Source organism: Cyclopterus lumpus, chromosome 3 (genome assembly GCF_009769545.1).
Source record: "Cyclopterus lumpus isolate fCycLum1 chromosome 3, fCycLum1.pri, whole genome shotgun sequence".
NCBI lineage: Eukaryota > Metazoa > Chordata > Actinopteri > Perciformes > Cyclopteridae > Cyclopterus > Cyclopterus lumpus.
The window spans coordinates 10,731,492-10,752,719 of NC_046968.1; the positions used below are offsets into that span (position 1 = coordinate 10,731,492).

General features: G+C 43.1%; 3 protein-coding genes across 5 annotated transcripts; 1 reads left to right on the top strand and 2 right to left on the bottom strand.

Moving 5' to 3' along the window:
• Positions 1-6,657: 6,657 nt before the first annotated feature.
• txnl4b (thioredoxin-like 4B) lies at positions 6,658-14,700 on the bottom strand. 3 transcript variants are annotated; one of them, XR_004611826.1, is made up of 5 exons: positions 14,328-14,700; positions 13,632-13,783; positions 9,017-9,184; positions 6,961-7,618; positions 6,658-6,770 (listed from the first exon to the last, which is right to left on the bottom strand). XR_004611826.1 is itself a non-coding variant. In XM_034562288.1 (4 exons), the coding sequence occupies exons 1-4, from the start codon at positions 14,457-14,459 to the stop codon at positions 7,528-7,530; spliced, it is 543 nt and encodes a 180-aa protein (XP_034418179.1). In that variant the 5' UTR covers positions 14,460-14,700; the 3' UTR covers positions 6,946-7,527. The 3 variants fall into 3 exon arrangements, 2 of the variants coding, with proteins under 2 accessions (XP_034418179.1, XP_034418187.1); XM_034562288.1 differs by lacking the exon at positions 6,658-6,770 and having other exon boundaries at positions 6,946-7,618; XM_034562296.1 differs by lacking the exons at positions 6,658-6,770; positions 6,961-7,618; positions 9,017-9,184 and adding an exon at positions 12,554-13,199 and having other exon boundaries at positions 14,328-14,692.
• On the top strand, positions 14,560-16,700 carry trmt10c (tRNA methyltransferase 10C, mitochondrial RNase P subunit). The gene has a single exon (XM_034562245.1). The coding sequence runs from the start codon at positions 14,976-14,978 to the stop codon at positions 16,539-16,541; it is 1,566 nt and encodes a 521-aa protein (XP_034418136.1). The 5' UTR covers positions 14,560-14,975; the 3' UTR covers positions 16,542-16,700.
• On the bottom strand, positions 16,687-21,226 carry blzf1 (basic leucine zipper nuclear factor 1). The gene is made up of 7 exons (XM_034562259.1): positions 20,946-21,226; positions 20,593-20,665; positions 19,612-20,075; positions 19,065-19,264; positions 18,779-18,907; positions 17,878-18,127; positions 16,687-17,780 (listed from the first exon to the last, which is right to left on the bottom strand). Exons 2-7 carry the CDS (start codon positions 20,609-20,611, stop codon positions 17,595-17,597), a joined length of 1,248 nt encoding a protein of 415 aa, XP_034418150.1. The 5' UTR covers positions 20,612-20,665; positions 20,946-21,226; the 3' UTR covers positions 16,687-17,594.
• Between the last annotated feature and the right edge of the window lie 2 nt (positions 21,227-21,228).

The window sequence follows — 21,228 nt, forward strand, 5'->3', positions numbered from 1 at the left end:
CACAGCTGGTGGTTTGTCTCGGTCACCAGATTCCTCACACATTCACAAACTGAAGCGGGCCAGAAAGATTGTCACTGACCCCTCCCACCCTGGACACAACCTGTTCGAGTCCCTCCCCTCTGGTAGGAGGCTGTGGTCCATCAGGACAAAGACCTCCCGCCACACCAAAAGTTTTTCCCGCCGGCAGTCGGGCTCATCAATGGAGCCCGGGTCCCCCACTGACTGACTCTGTCACCCCCAGGACTACCTCCTTCCTCTCTCCTCCTTCCTCTCTCCTCCTTCTTCCCCCTCCTTCCTCTTCCTCCTCCTCCTCCTCCTTCTTCTTCTTCCTCCTCCTCCTCCTTCTTCTTCTTCCTCCTCCTCGTCCTCTCTCCTCCTTCTTCTTCCCTCCTCAGGCTCCTCCTCCTCCTTCCTCTCTCCTCCTCCTTCTTCCTTCCTCCTCCTCCTCCTCCTCCTCCTCCTCCTCTTCCTCATCCTCCTCCCTCCTCTCTCCTCCTTCTTCCTCCTCCCTCCTCAGGTTCCTCCCTCCTCCTCCTCCTTCTCATCCCTTATCCTCCTCCTCCTCCTCTTCTCTCCTTCTTCCTCCTCCTCCTCCTCCCTCCTCCCTCCTCTCTCCTCCTTCTTCCTCTTCCCTCCTCAGGTTCCTACCTCCTCCTCCTCCTTCTTCCTCCTTCTTCCTCCTCCTCCTCCTCTCTCCTCCTTCTTCCTCTCTCCTCCTCCTTCCTCTTCCCTCGTCAGGTTCCTCCCTCCTCCTCATCCTCCTCCTTCTTCTTCCCTCCTCAGGCTCCTCCTCCTCCTCCTCCCTCTTTCCTCCTCCTCCCTCTTTCCTCCTCCTCCTCCTCCTCCACACACATGTCACTTTAACTTAAACACACGTCACATGTAACATACAATTTAACTTAAACACACGTCACTTGAAACACACACCTAAACACTTTAACGTTATTTGTTGTCCGAGCACTTTATCTTATACTTAAGTTAATACACACATTGCACTGTTGCTGTCACGTTGATTGTTGTTTGTCATGTCTAATGTTGCACCTTCCGCCCAAAAAAATTCCTCGTTTGTGTAAACATTCCTGGCAATAAACGGTTTCTGATTCTGATTCTGATTCTGATATTGCTGGAGATCTTCAAGCCACATTTCATATCCATTGCAGCGATTCCGATTGTATAAGTGAGCACTACATCCCAACCACGTATGAAGAAATGCACTTAAGGAAATGTGTATGTATATATATATATATATATATATATATATATATATATATATATATATATTATTTTTTTTGTGGCTCAAGGTGGGGCCAGGCCCCATGGCCCTCTATTTTGCCCTATTTTACACTAAATAAAATGTGTCTGGAGCCGCAAAAACTATTTGATATCATAGCTTATAAAGTTGTATAGTTTGTTTGTATAATATTATAGAACAAGAATAAAGACAATTCTTGACATTGTATTGATATTTTACCTGTTCTAAAAAAAAAAGTATTTGGATAATAATGAAGTTTTGTTGCAAATGTTGTTCTTTTCTAAATAAAATCGAACAACAAAGATATCTGGTCAAACTTTCAAACAATACTATTTGACCCCAATTTGTTTAGAAAAGAATCACACAAAGGATTTTGCTAAATTGTGAAAATAATTTGTTTATTTTCATAAAACATGAAAATTACAGGGTGAACAATAACATGTTAGGGCGTACCTTGGGTAAAACAGGGTGGACATGTTGTGAAATGTCATTGAATTGCCTGATAAATTCAATTAATTGAAAGGAAATTATGTTTAAAAAAAATATCAGAGGTACTCATAAGATGAAACAGGAACACCAGCTAAACCCACACCGTCTGGTGCCCCCTTCCCATGACTAGCCTCAAAGAAATTCCACGTTATTTCTTTGAAGACATCTTGTAGGGTTCCGTTGAGAGGTTGAAGAAATGTCCCTTTTGTCGATGAAAAATTGACGTATGCTGACTTGAGGGTGTCGTTCTCTCACTACCTTCAGAACTGGATCAAGATGGGCCCAGATGGCCACAGAGTTGTGTCTTCTGGTGGAGCAGAATGTGTGTGGCGCTTGCTGGTGTGAGCCTCCAAAATGCACAGATTGTATTTCTTCACTGTACTTGCATGAGTAATTTTCGCTAAAATCTATATGCAAGACAGACTCGTTGTGCTTCAAACTCCTCCTGAGCTCCCCTGTAAGCATCAAACTGCCATTTAATGTTGAAGATATGGCGCCTAAAATCGAGAAGCCTCTCCTGGAAATCTGTGTTAAGGTTATGCTCCGTAGTTGTTATCTCCCTTTTTATTGTGATTGTTGACACCTTCTCATCCTTCGTGATCTTCTCTGTCCTCTGCGATAAACGAATATTCTCTTCCCCGGGAGTTTTCAGCATCAGGTGACACGTCAGGAGGTATTCACTGCACAGACCTTGGCTTTTGGGTCGCACATGGTTGCTTCAGACATTTTACCACCCAAAAGGGTCTGAGACGGCAAAAGGAGATGGATGGCATGTGGCCAATGTGCTCAGAGAGAAACCTCCTATGTGCTTCATTGTATCGGTAAGCAACCTCTTCTGCATCTTTTTCTTCTTTCTTTTTCTTCTTGTTTGTTAGTCATTCAACTAACATCATCTCGAGGAAAAAACGATGTAACGTTCTTCCTCATCTCATTTCTACTGATGCGCCTCCTTCCACGGTAGGTAAGATCCACAGGATACTTTGCGCTCTTCTTAGAGTAGGCATGCTTTTGGAGAGCTTGTACTTCTTCAGAATGGTTCCACTGACCACTTTAAAGCATTAGAGGGTTTCTTAAAGGAGCAGGGTAGACAGCAATTTCAGGGACCAAAAAAATCAACATTATTATGAAAATAGAATATACGTGATCAAAATGACTAGTTTTATCAAATAATTTGTTGTCGACAATATAACCATATACTTTTGTCGGGGGGGGGGGGGGGGGGTGTATTTAGTGTCATTTAACCATTTGGGACGTACCAAAATCACATACAGCCAATGAAACAAAACAGCGGGGTAGAGTGGCCGTCCTGCAGTTTCAATCCCTGTTCCCACAGTTCGCATAAGGTCCCTTACAAGGTCCCTTAGAACAGGGCTTGTTCTGGAAGTTAATCTTTTGTTGTTTGCTAATTTCTCGCCACATATCAAGCATACACGTCAGGCAGCAAAGTTGGCAGTGAAAGCAAATGAATACGCCCACGCAGAAATAAACTCTATTTTCCTCTGTGACTTTTTATTAATCCATCGACAGTTTACCGAGGGCCGGGCTCTGCAAATCATGATGAGCCACATGCAGGGAAAGGCGCTTGACAGGTTAATTGGAAACTCTAAATTATCAACTTTATTCAGAATTGGGAAATGGTTTTCTCCTGGGGATCATGTTTCTTCCTCAATCCCAAAAAATAAAATAGATAGAATATATATAAGATCAAATATATATATTTTAAATTAAATAAATGTTCTATGTTTCTTTCTCTCTGGTTAAATGTATACAGTATTAATACAATTGTATGACATGATGGTGACTATAAACAAGAAGTACAGGAATCTGTTGTGATTTAAACTAAACTGATCAATAAAATTATCAATGTCATAGAAAAAAGTTCCAAATGGTATTTTAGGTTAACGACAGGAGCTGGTTCTGTAATAAACAAGTAATTCGACATTAAAAAACATGTGATCTTCATCCCTGAGAGGTTTATGGATATTTTTAATATTAGCATTATTTACCAGTAATTTATATGTCCATCACTGTGTGAGTTGACTGATAACAAGTTGATCACTAATGTCCTTTTCTATTACTTCAGTTGTCTTACTGACAGCTAAGTTGATGAAACTCCGTTAACATAACCTATGTGTAAACACTTGCAAAATGACTCTCTGAATAACTGCAGGTAGTCAGGGCTTTTAGTGATGTGGAAAGATCAGAGACTTATGAGATGAAAAAAACTGAAATAATAAATCCTGTCGGAATGGGCTCAAGTATGAATTTAAGTTTAGGACCATTTTTAAGATAATTTCTTATCTATTTTTATACATAATTAACAAGATACTAAAAGTAAATTAAATGTAAGTGAATTGTGAGTTGTCACTGATACACTATTGAAAGCTGCAGCCCTTACTTGGCCATTGGCCAATCCTTGTATATTAAAATGATTATCTATAAGAACTGAATACTAATGCAGTCAATATTATATCAGCAGATGGCATGACTTCATAATTGCAAAACAAAATGTCAGTAAAGGATAAAGTCCTCAGTGACATTCAGAGGCATAATACATCAAATTAAGACGTATGAGGTCCCCATTAGAGGTTAGCGAACAAGTATCTATTTTAACTGATCACAATGATGTACAATTATCTTTCATTGCACAGTTCAAGGGTGTCCACAGAAGACATCAACCTTGATGAATCCACCTTACGGCATCTTGCAACTATTATTTTTTCATTCTATTAGAAAAAAACAAAACAATTGAGACTTAAATATTTCATTCTTATTCACATTCAGTGACATCAACATTCAGCTGGCACGCTGTCTTGTCTGCTTTACATTCGCTCTGGTTTCTGGATAATGTGGCACTTGATTTTATGCAGATAAATATGACTTAGGACAAACTATTTATCACCATCATCAATTTTAAGTTTTAAAAATAATCCCAGCCATTTGTTTCTGGTAGCTGGAGAAACTTCTTGCTAAATGTTGTTTGAACATTTGTAGCAATTATGTTACTCGATACATCTGAGCTAAATTCAAAGGGAGAAAAACTGTTTTTCATTTGATCATAAATATGAATATGCTGCTGACATGGCTAATGAAAAAAAACGTGTATTAAAAGACCTGGCTGTCAACCAATTTGAGAGTGTCTCTCATGGCGAGTACATTTACCTCGAAAGGGTGTTTAACAGATGCTCAGCCAGAATATATCTTGCTGTCTGTATAAACGATGAGCATTGTGAATGATGGTGCGGTCCGGCAGGTTTGGTTTGTCCCTTTCCCAAAAGGCTTATCTCTCAAAAATCAGACAATTCCACCCAACAATTGTATTCCTTAGAACCTAAAATGTTTGTGAGGATAGAAAATAACTCGATAAAAATCTAGCAAGAATAACAGTCTATAAGTGGCCAACTTATCAAAATCAATTTACTGCAAAGTGCCCGAATGACATTGCAGCTCATCTTGCGGCTCTTAGGGTCCTTCGTTCGAGTATAAGTGCATCAGTAGGATTCAGTAAATATAAAGATGATATCAGTTCAAATGTCTTCCTCCCATTTGGTTCGCCATATAACATTTACATTTACAATTTCAATAGGAATATGGCTGAGAGTAAGAGACGGCTCCATTCTTCTAAATGAGACGCAGTGACTCAGAAACAAACTCCAAGACGTCCAATAGAAACATGACGACAGGAGGCCGGAGCAGTTGACACGTGGATATGTGCTCTGGCCGATCTGACAGAGTCTAGTCATCAACCATCCCGTCTATCACGAGCTTCCCACTTAATGGGGACTGTCGCCTCATAAGGAAATGTTTGGTATTCTTGTCCAGTCACAATGTGTTATTCTAAAAATGTAATCAGAAACCTTCCTTTACTATAAAGGACGGAGGCGTTAACTGAATATCACCAACAAATATTGGCTTATAATGGTGAACAACCTCATTTCAGGCATGTACACGTGAAGACTATTTTCTCCCTGGTCTCAAAGACATTTTGCTTTGTGAGGACAATCTGTTAAACGTGTCTGCTTGTAAAGTTACTTGACTGAAATAAAACGTTCTCTTGGAATGATTTGTACTTATGTACACCTATGATATGATAACATGTTTTATCTGCCTACATATAAGGCATTAAAAACAGCCCCAATCATTTCCCACTCATTCCCGGGGAAAACAATTGCAGGGTGTTTTTAGCCCTAAATAAAGGACTCAGAGAATAAGGTGCTAGATACTATGAGTGGCAACAGGTCAAATACAGATATAAATATACATTAAATAAATAAATAGAACGGTATCGCAGAATTGAAACCAATGCTATATGTTTCATTACAACCATCCTCAATATGATGCAATGTTTTCATGTAGTCAGGGAGAAACACAGACACATCCATAGGGTGCCTGGGAAACAAAAAGAGGTCCATCTCCAAAAAGAAAACCAATACAGACACTCACAAAAACCTGGACACAATGTGTATGTACATCTCCTCCCGTAGATCTAACAGGTAGTCATCATGTCTGGGAACCAGACGCGACCCGAATACTTTGACACCTCCCATTGGACATATCATCCAGCCCGTCGCGCTGATCTGGAACCAGCACCTCCTCCTCCATGATGGATAGCTGTGTCAGTCTCAATCTTGACGAACTCCACGAAGGCGCTGCAGGACACTACGCACTCCCCAAGCCGATGACCGATGCGGATCAGCTCCTCATCCAGAGGTCCCAGTCCACTGGCACACACCACCAACGGCCCGGCACTTCTTTACTGGCAGAGCGTCCGAAGTACAGATGCGTGTCGGGCATTTCATCGCGAAATAATGAGCCAAACTCATCCTCACGACGTCAGTTATAATTGTCTTGATCAGTCAAATTCTTTACAATGGTTAGTCAATCATTATTTTTGTTTAACACCCCTAAGAGCGACCCTTCCTTCTATATGTTAGTACCTGCAGGTGAAACATGGGGCCAACTGCTCATTTTCAGCAGTGTGAGGGTGTCACTGCTATTGGCCACCAGGACTTTGAGGGGTGTCATCGATCTTCAGGGAGGAAAACGATTTGGAGTTGACGAAGACCACCGTCAGCACCGAGGGGAAGTGAGAGTATTGAACAGAGCAAAAGAGAAACACATTTAGTCATCACCACACCATAGTTCTAAGTGCTAGTTTTATTCAGCAAGACATCAATCAATCAATTTGCCAGTCAGCAGCCGCCATCTAGTTCACTTACAGTATATATTTGCTTTGCTGCCCTCTGCAGTTGGCAGACATGTCTGCCGTCATATCGCCCCATGTCTGGATGTACGTGCATCCTTGTTTACGTGCTTGTAAAACACAAAAGGCAAACGGAACAGAGATCCATTTCATCAAAACAATCTTCCACAGCACCACCTGTGATCCACGACTCCACATGGCCCCTTCAGATGTAGATGCACTTTGTTTGTGATTTATCTTTCAAGATTAAGAGAAGAAAAGAAAATGTGTGAGTGTGATTTAGTTTTTTTAAAGCTCCCAAATGTTATATCTCTAACTGTCGTACTTTACACAGGCAATAATCAGACCATCTGCGTCTCAGACTTTGTGTTTAAAACATTATCAAATGTGAAGACAGTATGGTGTTAACTTTATGTCAAAGACGTCTATGCATTGTGTTGCAAAGACATTTACTGAAATGAACCCGCTCCAGTCCGTCCTGTCTTGTAATACCACTTGTTCCTGAGAGTGGTAGGAGTGCCTTTAATGATCTGTTTGATGAGTTCTGGGTGTGTGGCCTTCAGGTAGGAGCTGGCTGGTTGGCTCAACTCAAACTCAAAGCAACGCCACAGCTCTGGCATGTGATAAGACTGGTTCCAGTCTGGTTCCAGCCTGGTTCCCATCCCCCAGCACACCTGAAGTGACACCAAGAAAAACTAAATCAGATGTGGTCCGACTCAAACATTTTCTGTATTTGGTTGAGTGTGTGTGTGTGTGTGTGTGTGTGTGTGTGTGTGTGTGTGTGTGTGTGTGTGTGTGTGTGTGTGTGTGTGTGTGTCGGTCCACAGACACTAGAGCTGTCACAAGCCTGAATAATTAATGAATTAATGCATATCAATTTAGAATTCAAACACATCATTACACTTCAGTTCAAATTATAGTAACTTCGTTGGAGTAGCCCATAAGATGTGATTGAACATATGTTTACTCTATATTTAGAAAGTGCTACTCATTACATTACATTTCATTTCATTTAGCTAACACTTTTATCCAAAGCGACTTACAATCACACACCGTAGACACAGCTACAGGGAGCAATTAGGGTTAAGTGTCTTGCTCAAGGACACATCGACTAGGCCGGGGTTGAACCGCCAACCCCCTGATTGAAAGACGGACCTGCTAGCCATTGACCCACAGTCACCCACTACTCCCTTGCTGATTTCTTTGTCTTTAAAATAAAACAGCATATTTGTATTACTGTAGATTTTCTTTTTTTAAAGCATTTATCAGTAATAAAAATATGAACGTGAATTTGTAGAAAAGTTAGTCTGGAGACCTTTTTAGTTATTCAAAACTCCACAAAAGACAATGGAGAAAAAAAAGAAGAAAAAAATGTCACACAGCAAAAACAAACTGAGGACACACTGCTTCGCTATGTACTTTACACTGTATTTGAAATAAACAATAGGGCTTGTGGACAAAATGCTTTTTGAAACTCCAGCCAAGGACTCCCAGGAGAAAACAGAAATCATAAATAAGACAAGCCTTCACCTTAACTCAAATATCAAGAGGAAAAAAAACAGCAGGTAAGAGTGTTTTTATGTTTGTGTGTTGAACCTTCTCTGGTGTATTGTCAAGAGTCCAACGGACTACTTTAAGCCTGTGACAAGTGTTTTGCTTTAGGCAGCAGAAACAAGCTGTGTGTCTCTGATGAATGATAATAATAAAAGCATTACTACCAACCATTCTGAACATCTTGTATGTTTTCTATTTTGCCAAAGGCTCAATGCCTTTGTTGAATTTGTCAGCTTGTCACTTGTACTCAGCGTTAGATAATATTATGAGACAGAGTATTGCAACTATCTAAAGAAGACATATTTCTTAACAAAGCACGTGTAATAGTTGACTTTCCACACAAATATACAGAAAGAAAAAGACGAGGTGTGTCTTTGTTTGTTCTGAGTCGCCCGAGGGTATGAAATGAAGTAAAGGCGTAACTAAAACAACATGAAACAACAACACAGGTGACTGATGGCCGATGGCTCCTTATGGGTCCCTGAGAAGCGTAAGCCCGATCCAGGAGAAGCAGGTACCGTAAGATGTGGAGCAGGATCTCCTGAGGCAGACACCCCCCGCGGGTTCCCTCCCCCTCCAAATCGTTCTCCCTCCTCTGCTTGCGGGACCGTTTAAGAGTCTCCTGAGACCCACAGCTTGTACCACCTTCCTCCTCCTGTTCATCCCCTTGCAGACCTCGTTTCATCCTGAGTAAACAGAAGAGGAGTAAAGTAAATTCAGACGGTGGGCCCGGTTAACTTGAAGAAAACTCTTGACTAGCAGTACTATTTACGCAGGGCCGGACATGTTTGGCAGACTAAATATCATCACATTTATCCAACAACTAACCAATAACATTCAAATGTCTCGTAGGTTGACATATTTGATTGGCACATATTTTTGAAACGATACAGTACATGACTAGAGCTGGAACTATGTTCGTTCTCAGTTTATCTATTAATTGTCCAATATTTTATTTGTCAGTCCATGAAATATTCAAAATAATACTAAAAATAAAATGAACTGACAACATTAAAAGGCATTAAAAAGTCAAACTATTCCTTTAATTCAGTAGGCAACAGCAGGGGCGGATGAGCCAGTGACATTAAAGAGAGTAAAGTGGCGAATCCTATCATTTGTGAAGCTGTAACCAAGAATGTTGTTATTTTGATAAATGACTTCATGCGTAGTACTCGGCTGACGAGCCTTTCATGATTTACTCTTCAAAAGGAGTTCAAGTGGACCTTATTGGGCGGTTGTCTGTCTCCATCTGCTCCGACAGGATGCTGTCGCTGCACTGGTTATGGCTGGTCCTTGTGCTGTATCTGACGAGCCCCAGAGAGGTGGAGGTTCAGTTCCCACGGGCCTGCTAAACACCAGGGGCTCTAAACACCCGGACGTGTTTCCTCATCTTCAACGGCTCTGTTTGTGTGTTTAGTTCAGGGAGAGGAATCTGTTTAGAAGCTCGGCATAAATACTCGCCAACACCCCTGGACTACAGGGTGGACTGGCCTCGCTACTTCTATGATGCAGCTTTTAATTGCTCGGGAAACTATGACGGTTTTGATTGTAGTCAGTGCCTCCCGGGCTGGAGAGGACCCCAATGCAAGCAACGGCACGACATAGAGAGGAAAGAGATAACAGATATGACTGATTCTGAGAGGGAGACCTTCTTCTCGAGCCTGCACAAGGCCAAACAGAGCCACAGCAGACGGTATATGATCCTGAGAAGCAATGACATGGGAATGGAAGGGAAGTATGTTTTCCACAACGCGACTGTCTATAATATGTATGTGTGGATGCTTTACTACTCAGCTAAGAGATATGAGGGGTATGACACCCATTCTGCACACAAGGGCCCTGCTTTTGTCTTCTGGCACCAAGTGTTTTATTGAGAGAGCGATCAGGGAGCTCACTGGGAACCAAGATTTTTAAATTCCTTATTGGGACTGGACCAGAACTAACCACTGCAAGATCTGCACCAACCAGTACTTCGGGGGAGTTAGCAAAAAGGGTCGTATAGACCAGGGGTGGGCAAACTTTTTGGCTCAGGGGCCACATTGACTTTTAAAATTTGACAGACGGGCCGGGACAGTATCAGATGGATGGAGAGCAGGGCCGTTTGTAGGATTCAAAGAAAGGGGTGGGGTGGGTGGGGGGGGGGGGGGGGGGGGGGGGGGCTAAGCCCCAAGGGGAGTGATACCCTTGTGAACATGTAGCGCGCAGCTAATTTTTCTTGGGGCCCCTGATATCCATTGTTTCCGACAGTTCATAGATTGGTTCAATCAGAAAGAGTGTGTAGTTTCGCTTCATTCAGTATATGATAACACAAGAGACAGAATTTCAGGGTCATAGTGATATTTTATGCTTATTTGGACACTATCACTGAGATAAAGATGAACTAGTTCAGTATCAAATATACCATTTAATGGGAAAAAATGTAATATTAATCTATATTAATAGAAGAAGAGAAGTATAGACAGTGCTTCCCTCTTCTCCAACTGGACGGTGAGAAAGCGCTCCTTTTCCTGTGCTTTTTCTTCTTCTGACTTGTATCATGTCCTCCTCTTTCTTCTCTCCACAGATCACATGTCCCTATCATATGAATCCTAGTATAATCTGTGAACCCTTTGATGACGAGGATCCTGCCTATGTGATCCGCAACCCTGGGAAAAATCCAAAGTACACGATGCATGCCAACCACCAAGGATGTTGAAGACGCACTGGCACAACAAGAGTTTGACACCCAACCATATAACAGGAGTTCTAAGATCAGCTTCAGGAACATGCTTGAAGGTATAATTTGTATGTTATATTTCTTTATTGGTGACTTTTACATCAAATCTCTGACACAAGAATTTCAACTGCCCTTCATTTATGCAAGTCAGAATTCTAAAACATAAATAAAACAAAAGAGTAAGATGTAAAAAGAAGTGAAAATAGGGTGAGAAAATCCTAAATCTAGTTCAAATGCAATACTCCCAGGTTATGAGTTTACCAACCATCCCCAAAACTTGAAAAGCTCGATGCGCAACCTGGTGCACAACTACTTTAACGGCACGATAACTCATGGTGCATCACAGATTTGTTGACAAGTATTGTAATTATTGGTCAAATACTCAATTAAAGAGAGGTTCATAAAGTCTATTTGAAACCAGTGCCTGTGTGGGCAATAAAAGGGTTATTAGCAGGGGTGGAATGTAGCACACTACATTTACTCAAGTTATGTACTTGAGTATGAATTTGAGGTACTTCTACCTACCTGAGTATCTCCATTGTATACAGCATCATTATATCTCTTTTCACTCCATGACACTTTTAATACCCTTCCTGTCCGGGGAAAAGCGGGTATCTCGAGATTTTTCATGTCTATGATAAACTGAAGGTTCCTTCATGTTATGAGAAAATGGTCTTCCTCTTTGAGCTAAAAAGCTTATTGGATCATCCATCGCTTCTTACTTTCTTTACAGGTCCAACTCTGCAGTCTGGATTAAAGGGAGAAACGTCTACAAAGCATCGGCCATCGACGCTGTGGCAGAAATGGGAAGAGACAGCGCGGAGTCAACTCTAAACGGGGAAGAGCGCCTTTCGATTCGAAGGGATGGAGAGTGAATTAGACGAAGAGCTTAAATGAAGATAAGCTTGTAGACCGTATGGGCAAGGGCTGGCCAATATGGCCAAAACCATCAAGATATAATCATTAAATATCTTAGAAAAAGAGATATAGCATGATATTTGGTAATTTAATAAAATAGAAACACTATCTATGAAACAACCTAATGTTTTTTTTTATCATCTTGTGTGAATCAAATACTTGATAAATGAAAAGTACTGCGTATTTTCTCATTTAATTGAAAACTTCACTGATCACAGAAAGCGATATGATTTATTCACAATATGTTTCCATTGAAAGATGATAAATTACCATATTCAATCATCGTCAAGCACTAGTATGGGCCACCAACCAAAGACCAAATTTGGTGTAATTATGACTTATTTTACCGTAAATTCGTGTATGGATTTCTTTTCTTTATTATCCAGAAATTACAGTACAGTTTGTGATTAATGATGAAAGATAAAATATAAAAGTTTATTATAAAAAAAACAGAGCATGTACATTGGATAAATAATGTGTATCTCACTGCTGATAATACAGCTATTTTCCATGGGAAAAATCATGACTGCATTTTCAAAAGACACAAATAAAATCAGAATAAATTAGCAGAACCTATTTCATCAAAACGCACATCTTCTCTATCAAACATTAGACACGGAGAACGTGAGAATGGAGGAGGACGATCGGAACATTAACAGAGCCCATTTCACTGTCTGTTTCTTGTCATTTCTTAAAGTTTAAGTCTAACATGTGTATAGATTTCAGACTTTCCAACTTACTCTTGTATTGTACAATTTGTCATCTTTATAAAAATGAACATGACAAAACTTATTCAGACGGTTGCTTGAATATCAAAGTTTCAGTTTTTCAGCTGTGGTTTACGCCACTCAGTGGGACACAATTATGATCATAAGGCCGCACAGTGGCGATGTCGTCGAGTTTAAATCCCATGGTAGAGAAGATCATATTTGGGAATATTTCGAGGATCTATGGGACTCTGGACAATCATCTTCCCCCGCATGGCCCCTCTGTATATGACCTCGATCAGGTCCATGAAATCTTGTTTGGTCTTGAAGCTGCCGACAAACTTGGTGTGATCTGGAGAGCTGAGAGAAAATAAGGCCGGTCAGACTCTTTTTTTTTATTACAGCGTGTGCATCTGTTGTAGTTGTGATAAATATGCAAAACCAGCTTCTCAAGAGCTTTGGGGTGTGGACTGAGAGGGAGATGGCTGTTTACCACGACTACAGAAAATTAAACTACAACCCTTTTCATTATAAATTAACCGTTTAGGTAAAAATGGTTTCAGCTATTTTGTAAGTTTATGAATTGAATATTGTGGGGTTTAGCACTTTTTGTAGTGCAACACAATACATTTGAAGATAACAACGGGCTCTGCAGAATGTCAACAATTACCAGGCTGAACAATAATCTGCATCTTAATTGAAGATGGAAATCGTCAATGTCCGCCCTTTTGGTGAAACAGTTTGACGAGGAGACAATCACAACCTCAGCGGCGTTAACCTCCGTTCACTCACCCGTAATCCACCTTCATGTGCTGCCCGTTGAAAAAGAAAACAATGGAGGGGATGTAACTGATGTCGAAGTATCGTGTGTAGATGGGAGATTTATCCACGTCGACGATGTAGATGGATGCCATGTTGCTCAAGTCGTGGGCAGTTTTTGACAGCTGGAGGGACAGAAACGGGACACATTTGCAAACTCACTCCACCCAGCTCACTCTCTGCTCAGACACAAACAATGCTCGTACAACCTGAGACACAGCAGAGCGGACAGCATCATCACCCATAGAACATGCTTCTTCAACAGCTTCTTCCCTGCCTGTCAGACTGATGGCAACACAAAACCACTGAAATATAAGAAGCCAACACTACCTCACTACACTTATGTGCAATATGTGCCCTTTTATTACTTAAAACTATATAATTTAAAACTGTCTCATTTAAAACTGTACCCCGAACTGTACTTACTAGCACCTCTCTTGTCCTTGTACATAGTACCACCCCTCTGTGTACATCACCACTTCTATATTGTGTTCTCTTTTATATTTTGTATTTTTCTTTCTTATAATGTTACTTCTGAAACGTTGACTCGGAGAGCCCTCTTATGGCCTCTTATCCACAAATGGCAAATAAAAATCTTGAATCTTGAAACGCTAAACAGTCTCGCCACTGAGCAGCCATTTGATTTTCTGCATTAAACATCCTACTTACAATCTCATCGAGCTGCAGACAAACGGAGTCTTCGTCTCTCCCAAACCTCAAAACCACGACCTTCTCTGCTACGCTTTTGATGACTTCATCGATGTCTTTTTTGCATGCTAATTTGGGCAAAAACAAACTCATCTTGAAGGCTAAAAAGAAAAACGTTAACTTCCCTTGTTGTGCGGAGAGGAGGAAGTTGCGTCATAAATGTTCGACGACACCGTGAAAACAAATCCGGCCGGAAACCACGTGAAATGACGAGGAGTATTAAAGTGATTGTTATAATTCACATCGAGCTGTCGTGGAACATTAAAGCACCAGCAGCGAGCAGCAAACACACGGTGCTGGCTGACATGTCTTCATATCGTCCGCCAACGTGAGTGAGAGAAACAGGAGGAGCCACACGACCGGTGTCGTTTCACTACGACACTTTATAGTGTGACACCGTTTGAACAACGTGACCTTCTCTTGATTTTTGGACGAGCGTGAACGTCGCGAGCACAGGTGGACGAAAACGCATGAGACTCGAGATGCAGACGATACGTGTGGTTCCGTTTAAATTGTCAAAGACAGAGTGAGAGTCCAGCAGTCTATATTTCCTTTTTTTGTTTGTTTTGTACTTTAATACTCCGCTGCAGTTTAATATATTGCATCGCGATGTTGCGGAGCTTCGCTTCCCAGGGTGTTTATGAACTCTGGAGAGGCCTCTGCTCGGCGCCCTGTGTCGCCAAGAGGCCAGTCGGAACTTCTCTCTTAGTCCGCAGCGCGGGTCGTCACCTGCCGCACGTTTCTGCTGGTCACTTCCGGACTGGGATCCCGGCGTGGAAGGATGCTCTCCAGCCAACAAGAGACAACCTCGACGAAAAACAGACCCTCGATCTGGACAAATGGAAATCTGTGATGAGAGCCCAAGTGGCATCAGAAGAGAGGCCGCAGCGCGATGAGGAAGAGGACGCCAGCGATGATGAGGATGGTGAAAACCTCAAAGAACCAGGTGGTGATTCAAAGGGCAGTTCTTCCCTGGAGGCCACTCGCGATCTGGTTGCGATGTGGCGCCAAGCTGGGAAGCTTGTACCACAAGAGATGGCCGATGATGAGGTCCAGACGCTGGCCGAGCTCACCACCAAGTCCTCCAGGAAGAAGTACCTTAAGTACCTGGCCATCAAGGAGGGCCACAAAAGGTCCCGTAAGGAGAAGCAGCAGCAGAAGAAGATGGCAAGGGACGCCTCGCTGGAGCAGAGGAGAATACAGGACTGCGATGCGGAGGACGAGAGGGGACTTAAAAACACAATGTTCCTCCAGTTCTGGGGGCGCTCCCTGGACAAGCACCTGGCCTGGAGGAGCGCCCAGGCCATGCTGTTCGGTCAGCCACTGGTGTTTGACATGAGCTACGAGTCAAACATGACCAGACGGGAGTTGGACAACACCGTAGCACAACTTTTGGAGGTGGAAGGGTGGAATCGACGTGCCGCCGAGCCTTACCACCTCCACTTTTGCAACCTGCAGGCGGATGGCGCCTACAGGAGCGAGCTGGTCAAGCGATACGGCGACGAGGCCTGGGACCGTCTGTTGGTCACCAGCACTGACCAGCAGCACGTGGACCGGTTCCCTCGGGAACAGCTCGTGTATCTCACTGCGGACTCCCCCAACGTTCTCCGCACGTATGACCACTCCAAGGTCTACATCGTTGGAGCGCTGGTGGACCGGTCGATCCAGTCGGGCCTGTCACTGGCCAATGCAAAGCGTCTGAACCTGGCCACGGCCCGTTTACCCCTGGACGAGTTCCTCCAATGGGAGATGGGAGCCAAAAATCTGACTCTGGACCAGATGATCCGCATCATGCTCGCTCTTAAGGAGACGGGGAAATGGGAGGAGGCGTTTAAGTTTGTGCCCAAGAGGAAGTATGACTGCTTCCACCAACAGACACCGAAAGAGATGGTCAACAGCGGAGGCAGGGGAGTCACAAACCCCAGAGGCAGACAGGATGGCGACAGACCGCTTAGATCGGGAGAAAGAAACAGTGAGAGGACTTTTAAAAATGAGGGCCAAAGTCTTCCTAGATTCCCTAAAGAGTCTGGGTTCAGTGGGAGAGGCAGAGTGGCTGGACCGCCCGGTGACAACAAACCGGCGGCAACCAGAGTACGGACCTCATTTAAGAGCCACATAGAGGGAAGAAAAAGTGCAGGCAAAAGCAAGCTGTGGGGGGATGATGATGATGAGTAAAGTCAACAGAAATTGTAACTGTGGACAATAAGGACATACAAGTGGTGTCTGAAGGGATTGAAGTGTTGTAACAGGTAATCACTGGTGCTTACTGACTGCTTTGAGTTCCAATGCAAGGTTATAAACAAGAAAAGACATTAATAAAAAAGGTAGAAACTACTTTGGTCTTTATTTCATTCTGACATGAAAAACAAGATGTATAAATGTTTTTATGGTGTGCTTTCACTGTAAAATACGACGTAAACATTATTGAACACTTTTCCAAACAGAAAATAAGCTAATTATCATACAGCTTGGCTTAGAAAAAAAAATGACAAAAGAAAACCACCCAAAATAAATGACATTCAAAGAAAACAAATCAAGTTAAACTCTTTGCAAATAACCATATTTGTTATGATTTGTGTACAATAAGTCTATTGTACCTTCAAACCGCTTCCAATATATTGAGTGTATATGACAACGTTTTTGGAGCATGATATACAAAATACCTCCTGTGTTTTTAAAACATGACGGCACCATCATACTGAGAAATCTGGGCGACCCCTGCAGTACGAGAGGAGCTCATGATCAGTTAACTTCCTGGAAGGACAGGCTGCCTCATCACGCCAGGGGCTCATTGACTTAAAGAACTTAAAGCACATCATTCTTATGTTCAAGTAAGAGTAAGCAGACACCCTAACTGTCTGTTCACCATGTAATACTGCACCTTGCATCCCAGCCATAAATAGCCCTTTCAATAGTTTAAACAGGCTGCAATGACGTCACGATCCCTGAACAAACAACTACATTTTCTTATTAGCTTCTTTTTCTTTCTTTTTTAAAGTTAAAGAGCAAAATAAACAGCAGGTTGATACAATTTAAAAACATGATCTGAAATTGTGGAAATCCAACAGTCGATGTGTGGCACAAAGGACACTTGGAGCAGCCAAGTCACATGACACACAGCGGCAATAATCTCCAGAGTAGACTCCTGTCCGAATATCGGTCATTTGAAATAACCTCTGATGCTGCGTCAGCGTCGGATTGGTTGGTGTTTGCTGCCCTTTGACCCCGCTACAGCACCAGGATGTCTCCAGTGCAGCGCTCGCAGCAGTTAAAAGTGATGTTTTCATAGCGGGTATATGGGTGAAACCTGCCGATGCTCTTCTTACTGCCGAGGAAGCTCGAGGGGACGGAGTCGCTGAGTGGAGGGTCTGCCTTGATTTCCAAACAGGAAATTGGGTCTAAAATCTTCAGCACCTAGGACAGAACACAGGCAAAACATCGGTGACGCTCTGGACTTTATGAAACATTGTTAGTAAATGGTCAGATTTCTACAACGGTATGGAGTTCGTACCTTCTCAGCCATCTTCTCAGCCGGAGTGCTGCAGAGCAGCTCCGCCGTTGCAGTGCTGCTCTTCACCACCACGTTGCTGCTGCTGCTGCTGCTGCTGCTGCTGCTGCTGCTGCCCAGCAGGTGGGAGTTGATGGCGTCTGCTAGCTTGTAATTGGCTGCTGCCAGCTCTCCTGTGCTAAGGGGCTGTGCACTGGGGTAGTACGTCTGCTGTCTGCCCCACTGCAGAGAGACCAGGAGCTGCTCCAGAGATCTGACAACAGGAAGAAGAAAAAACTACAAACTTAAGTATCAGTGGTTCAGCTGTGAACCATCTGTGGTCAAGATTTGTTATGTTTGACTCGTTTAAGATGTGAAGTTCACACAACGATCTCAATAAGCAGACACTTTTTATATTAATTTGCTATAAATGGTCAATTACTTAATTCAGCCGTCCTAAGTTAACGAGTGCGGTAAAAGTGCAAAATTAAGCGTATTTTCTCATGTAATATTTTTTTTAAAAATACTTTAATTCATCCATCCATCCATCCATTTTCAATACCGCTTATCCTCATTAGGGTCGCGGGGGCGCTGGAGCCTATCCCAGCTGACATAGGGCGAAGGCAGGGGACACCCTGGACAGGCCGCCAGTCCATCGACTTTAATTCAGTCAAATTAAATAATTTCATGTTACAAATGTTTCAAAATCAAAGTATGTCTAGCCTACATGGACTTTAAAAAACAACCTCTACCCATGTACTGTCTGCAATCTTGTGGATGCAAATGAATACTACGCAGCTGCAATTAGTCCTGGTACATTACATTTGTGTGCGTCCTGTCTTTTCCTCAGCATGATTTTCAAATTGCAAGCTAGTATAACAAAACATTCCCATAATTTAGTCATTATGAATATACTGCGCGTTACCTGTGAGTGAGCACCATGTGGCTGGAGAACTCTTCTCTCTCCAACAGCAGGTCTTGAATGGCTCCTTGTGCCTCTCTGGTCTGTCTCTGCAGAGCAGCTCTGGCATTCGTCAACTCCTCTGCCATGACTCTGAACAGACAACATGGATGTTGTGTTTACTCAGCGCGATAACGTTATTAGTCATCCCTTATTGTTCCTCATAGAAGACTGTCCCCGACATATGCTTGCAGGACGAGGGGAACGTTTTCCATTTGTCATTTCTAATTTAATTTTGTTGATGTCGAACCTGCTGGCCAGGAACTTGCTCCTCCAAACGTCACACTGGATGTTCATTCGCTCCAGCTGCTCTGCAGTGTGTGTCAGGCTGCGGCCGAGAGCCTCGTTCTCCAGAATCAGATGGTTCTTCTCCCGCGACAGACGCTCAAAGTGGTACTGAAGGTCATCACCCACAGACGCCACCAGCAGCTTTTTGAGCTCACGGTTTACCTGGCACGCGAAAGTAAAAATAAACAAATTCCTTTCATAGCCGGATAAATTTATTTTTCCTTTATATTTCACTTAAAAGTGCTGAAAGGATAAAACAATAACACAAAAGGTCTAATCGCAAGACAAATAAGGAGCAAGATTATATTGTAAAAACTATGCAGAATTATAAACTCAAGAAATTCAACATGAAACATTGAAATGTATTGATAATGTTACCGATCCCTCTACTATTTCACATGTATCTATACTTCCTGCATGTTTTTGAAACGTGTAAACAGCATTGAACCTGCCTGTGCAAAGCCACCGTATATCTAAACAGAATGCATCTGCTGTATTTGGGGCCTTACCTCTGTCTGCACACGGAGCTGATTGGACAGGCCTTCCTTGTCCTGCAGCAGCCTGCGTTCAGAGTTCAGCAGTTTCTCCAGCTGTCCCCTCCAGTCCTCCGCCAGAGGCAGCGGGGCACAGCCCTGCACGTCCGCCTGGTGCCCAGCCTCCCCTTTGCCCTCGACAGGTCCTTTGCGGGTGCGCCGGCTAATAGCAGAACGGGGGACGATGATCCTCACAGCCTCCACCTCGGTGCAGGCCTCTCGACTCACCTTGCCCAGGTGGAGCACCCCGAGAGGCTGCGGAGCCGCAGGGGGAGCAGGTCGAGTGGATTTGGGGCTACGTTTAGGACTCGCCACCTTCAGGAGGGGAACTGCCAGCGGACCTGGTGGCAACATGTCTGTGTTTGCCTCCAGAATGGTGGCGGGCGGTTTTTCAGTTTCCATGCCATCGCCAGCCCCTCGGATAGGCACAATGGCCAAGCCTGGGTGAAAAGAAATAAAGCCAGGTTCACACTTTGCACCAAAATGTCTTGCAACGGTTGATTTGTCCAATGCCAAACACAGACTTCAAGCTATCAAATAGATGCCAAGGGTGTAGCCACAAACGCTCTCTAGCAGCATGTAGGGCTGGGTAATGGTACCCAACTAAGTCTAGTGTGTCAAGTACTGCAAACCGGTCAGACTCGTAATGGACCAGGTAGTTCTTGTTTTAACTCCTCCAGGCAACACAGCTGGACAGCTGCTTGTGTTTAGTTCAAATAAAAAACACTGGAGATTATACATCGGAGACTATTGGCTTTTACTATGCAAAGCTGGAGGAGCATAAACTAGTTCCCTGCATATAAAAACAAAGTTTTTATATAAAAACAAACAGTTTTTATATGTGTCAAATTACGTGGACTGATAACGGCCTGAAACAAATGACCCAGACAAGGCCGACGTGTCAGCACTCTGATGAAATGTAAATATGGAGATGTAATCAAAACATATGGCGTTGACCTCTCACAGCAGCAGTCATGGTGGAGGTGGAGTCCGCTGAGGAGGAATCCTGGGGTTGAGGTGACTCGTCGTCCTGTGAGTTAACGAAAGAGAAAAGGGATATTCGGTGTTCACGACGGCGAGCAAATGAGGCCAAAAAGGTCAAAAGGCTAAGGTTTACAGCTGGATAACTTCACATTAGAGCGGTAGCTAACTAAGCTGGTCAGCTAACTTGTAAAGGAGCGGTTAGCTGGAAGTATAACAATGCCGAGTTAAAGTAGCATCACCGCTGTCACGACGGGTGCTTGCTACACTGAACGTCACACTTCCAAGCAGTTATGTGGGGGATTCCGACAAATGGTTAGATAACATACCTGGTAACAATGGATCCAACCTCCTCGATTGATTTGTGTAAACAGCAGCAAGCTGTTGCTTTTGTCACCGGACACAGTTGGCCTTTGACGAGGAGATGGTGATTTGTGCCCCGGGATTGGTGTTTCAGGCAACACTTCCGGTCAAGGAATGCCTCCTCTTTTTGCAAACTCAAGCTGTGCACAGATCAATACCCAAAGGTCGTTAGCTCAACATTCACGCCGACAATATCTGAATGCATCTCCGATATCTACACGTTGTCGAAGCAACAGCAGCGTCACGCAA

Bases quoted from the DNA above. Each gene is read 5' to 3' on its own strand.
- txnl4b (XM_034562288.1), bottom strand. From the start codon at position 14,459: ATGAGTTTGTTTTTGCCCAAATTAGCATGCAAAAAAGACATCGATGAA. The intron at 13,784-14,327 runs GTAAGTAGGATG...CTGTCCCTCCAG, and splicing joins GTCTGCAGCTCGATGAGATT to CTGTCAAAAACTGCCCACGA. The intron at 7,619-9,016 runs GTACCTGCTTCT...GTGTCACTTCAG, and splicing joins ATCCTGCTCCACATCTTACG to GTGTGCTGGGGGATGGGAAC.
- trmt10c (XM_034562245.1), top strand. From the start codon at position 14,976: ATGTTGCGGAGCTTCGCTTCCCAGGGTGTTTATGAACTCTGGAGAGGC.
- blzf1 (XM_034562259.1), bottom strand. The intron at 19,265-19,611 runs GTAAGGCCCCAA...TTCGCGTGCCAG, and splicing joins AGCTCCGTGTGCAGACAGAG to GTAAACCGTGAGCTCAAAAA. The intron at 18,908-19,064 runs GTTCGACATCAA...TTGTCTGTTCAG, and splicing joins AGCAAGTTCCTGGCCAGCAG to AGTCATGGCAGAGGAGTTGA.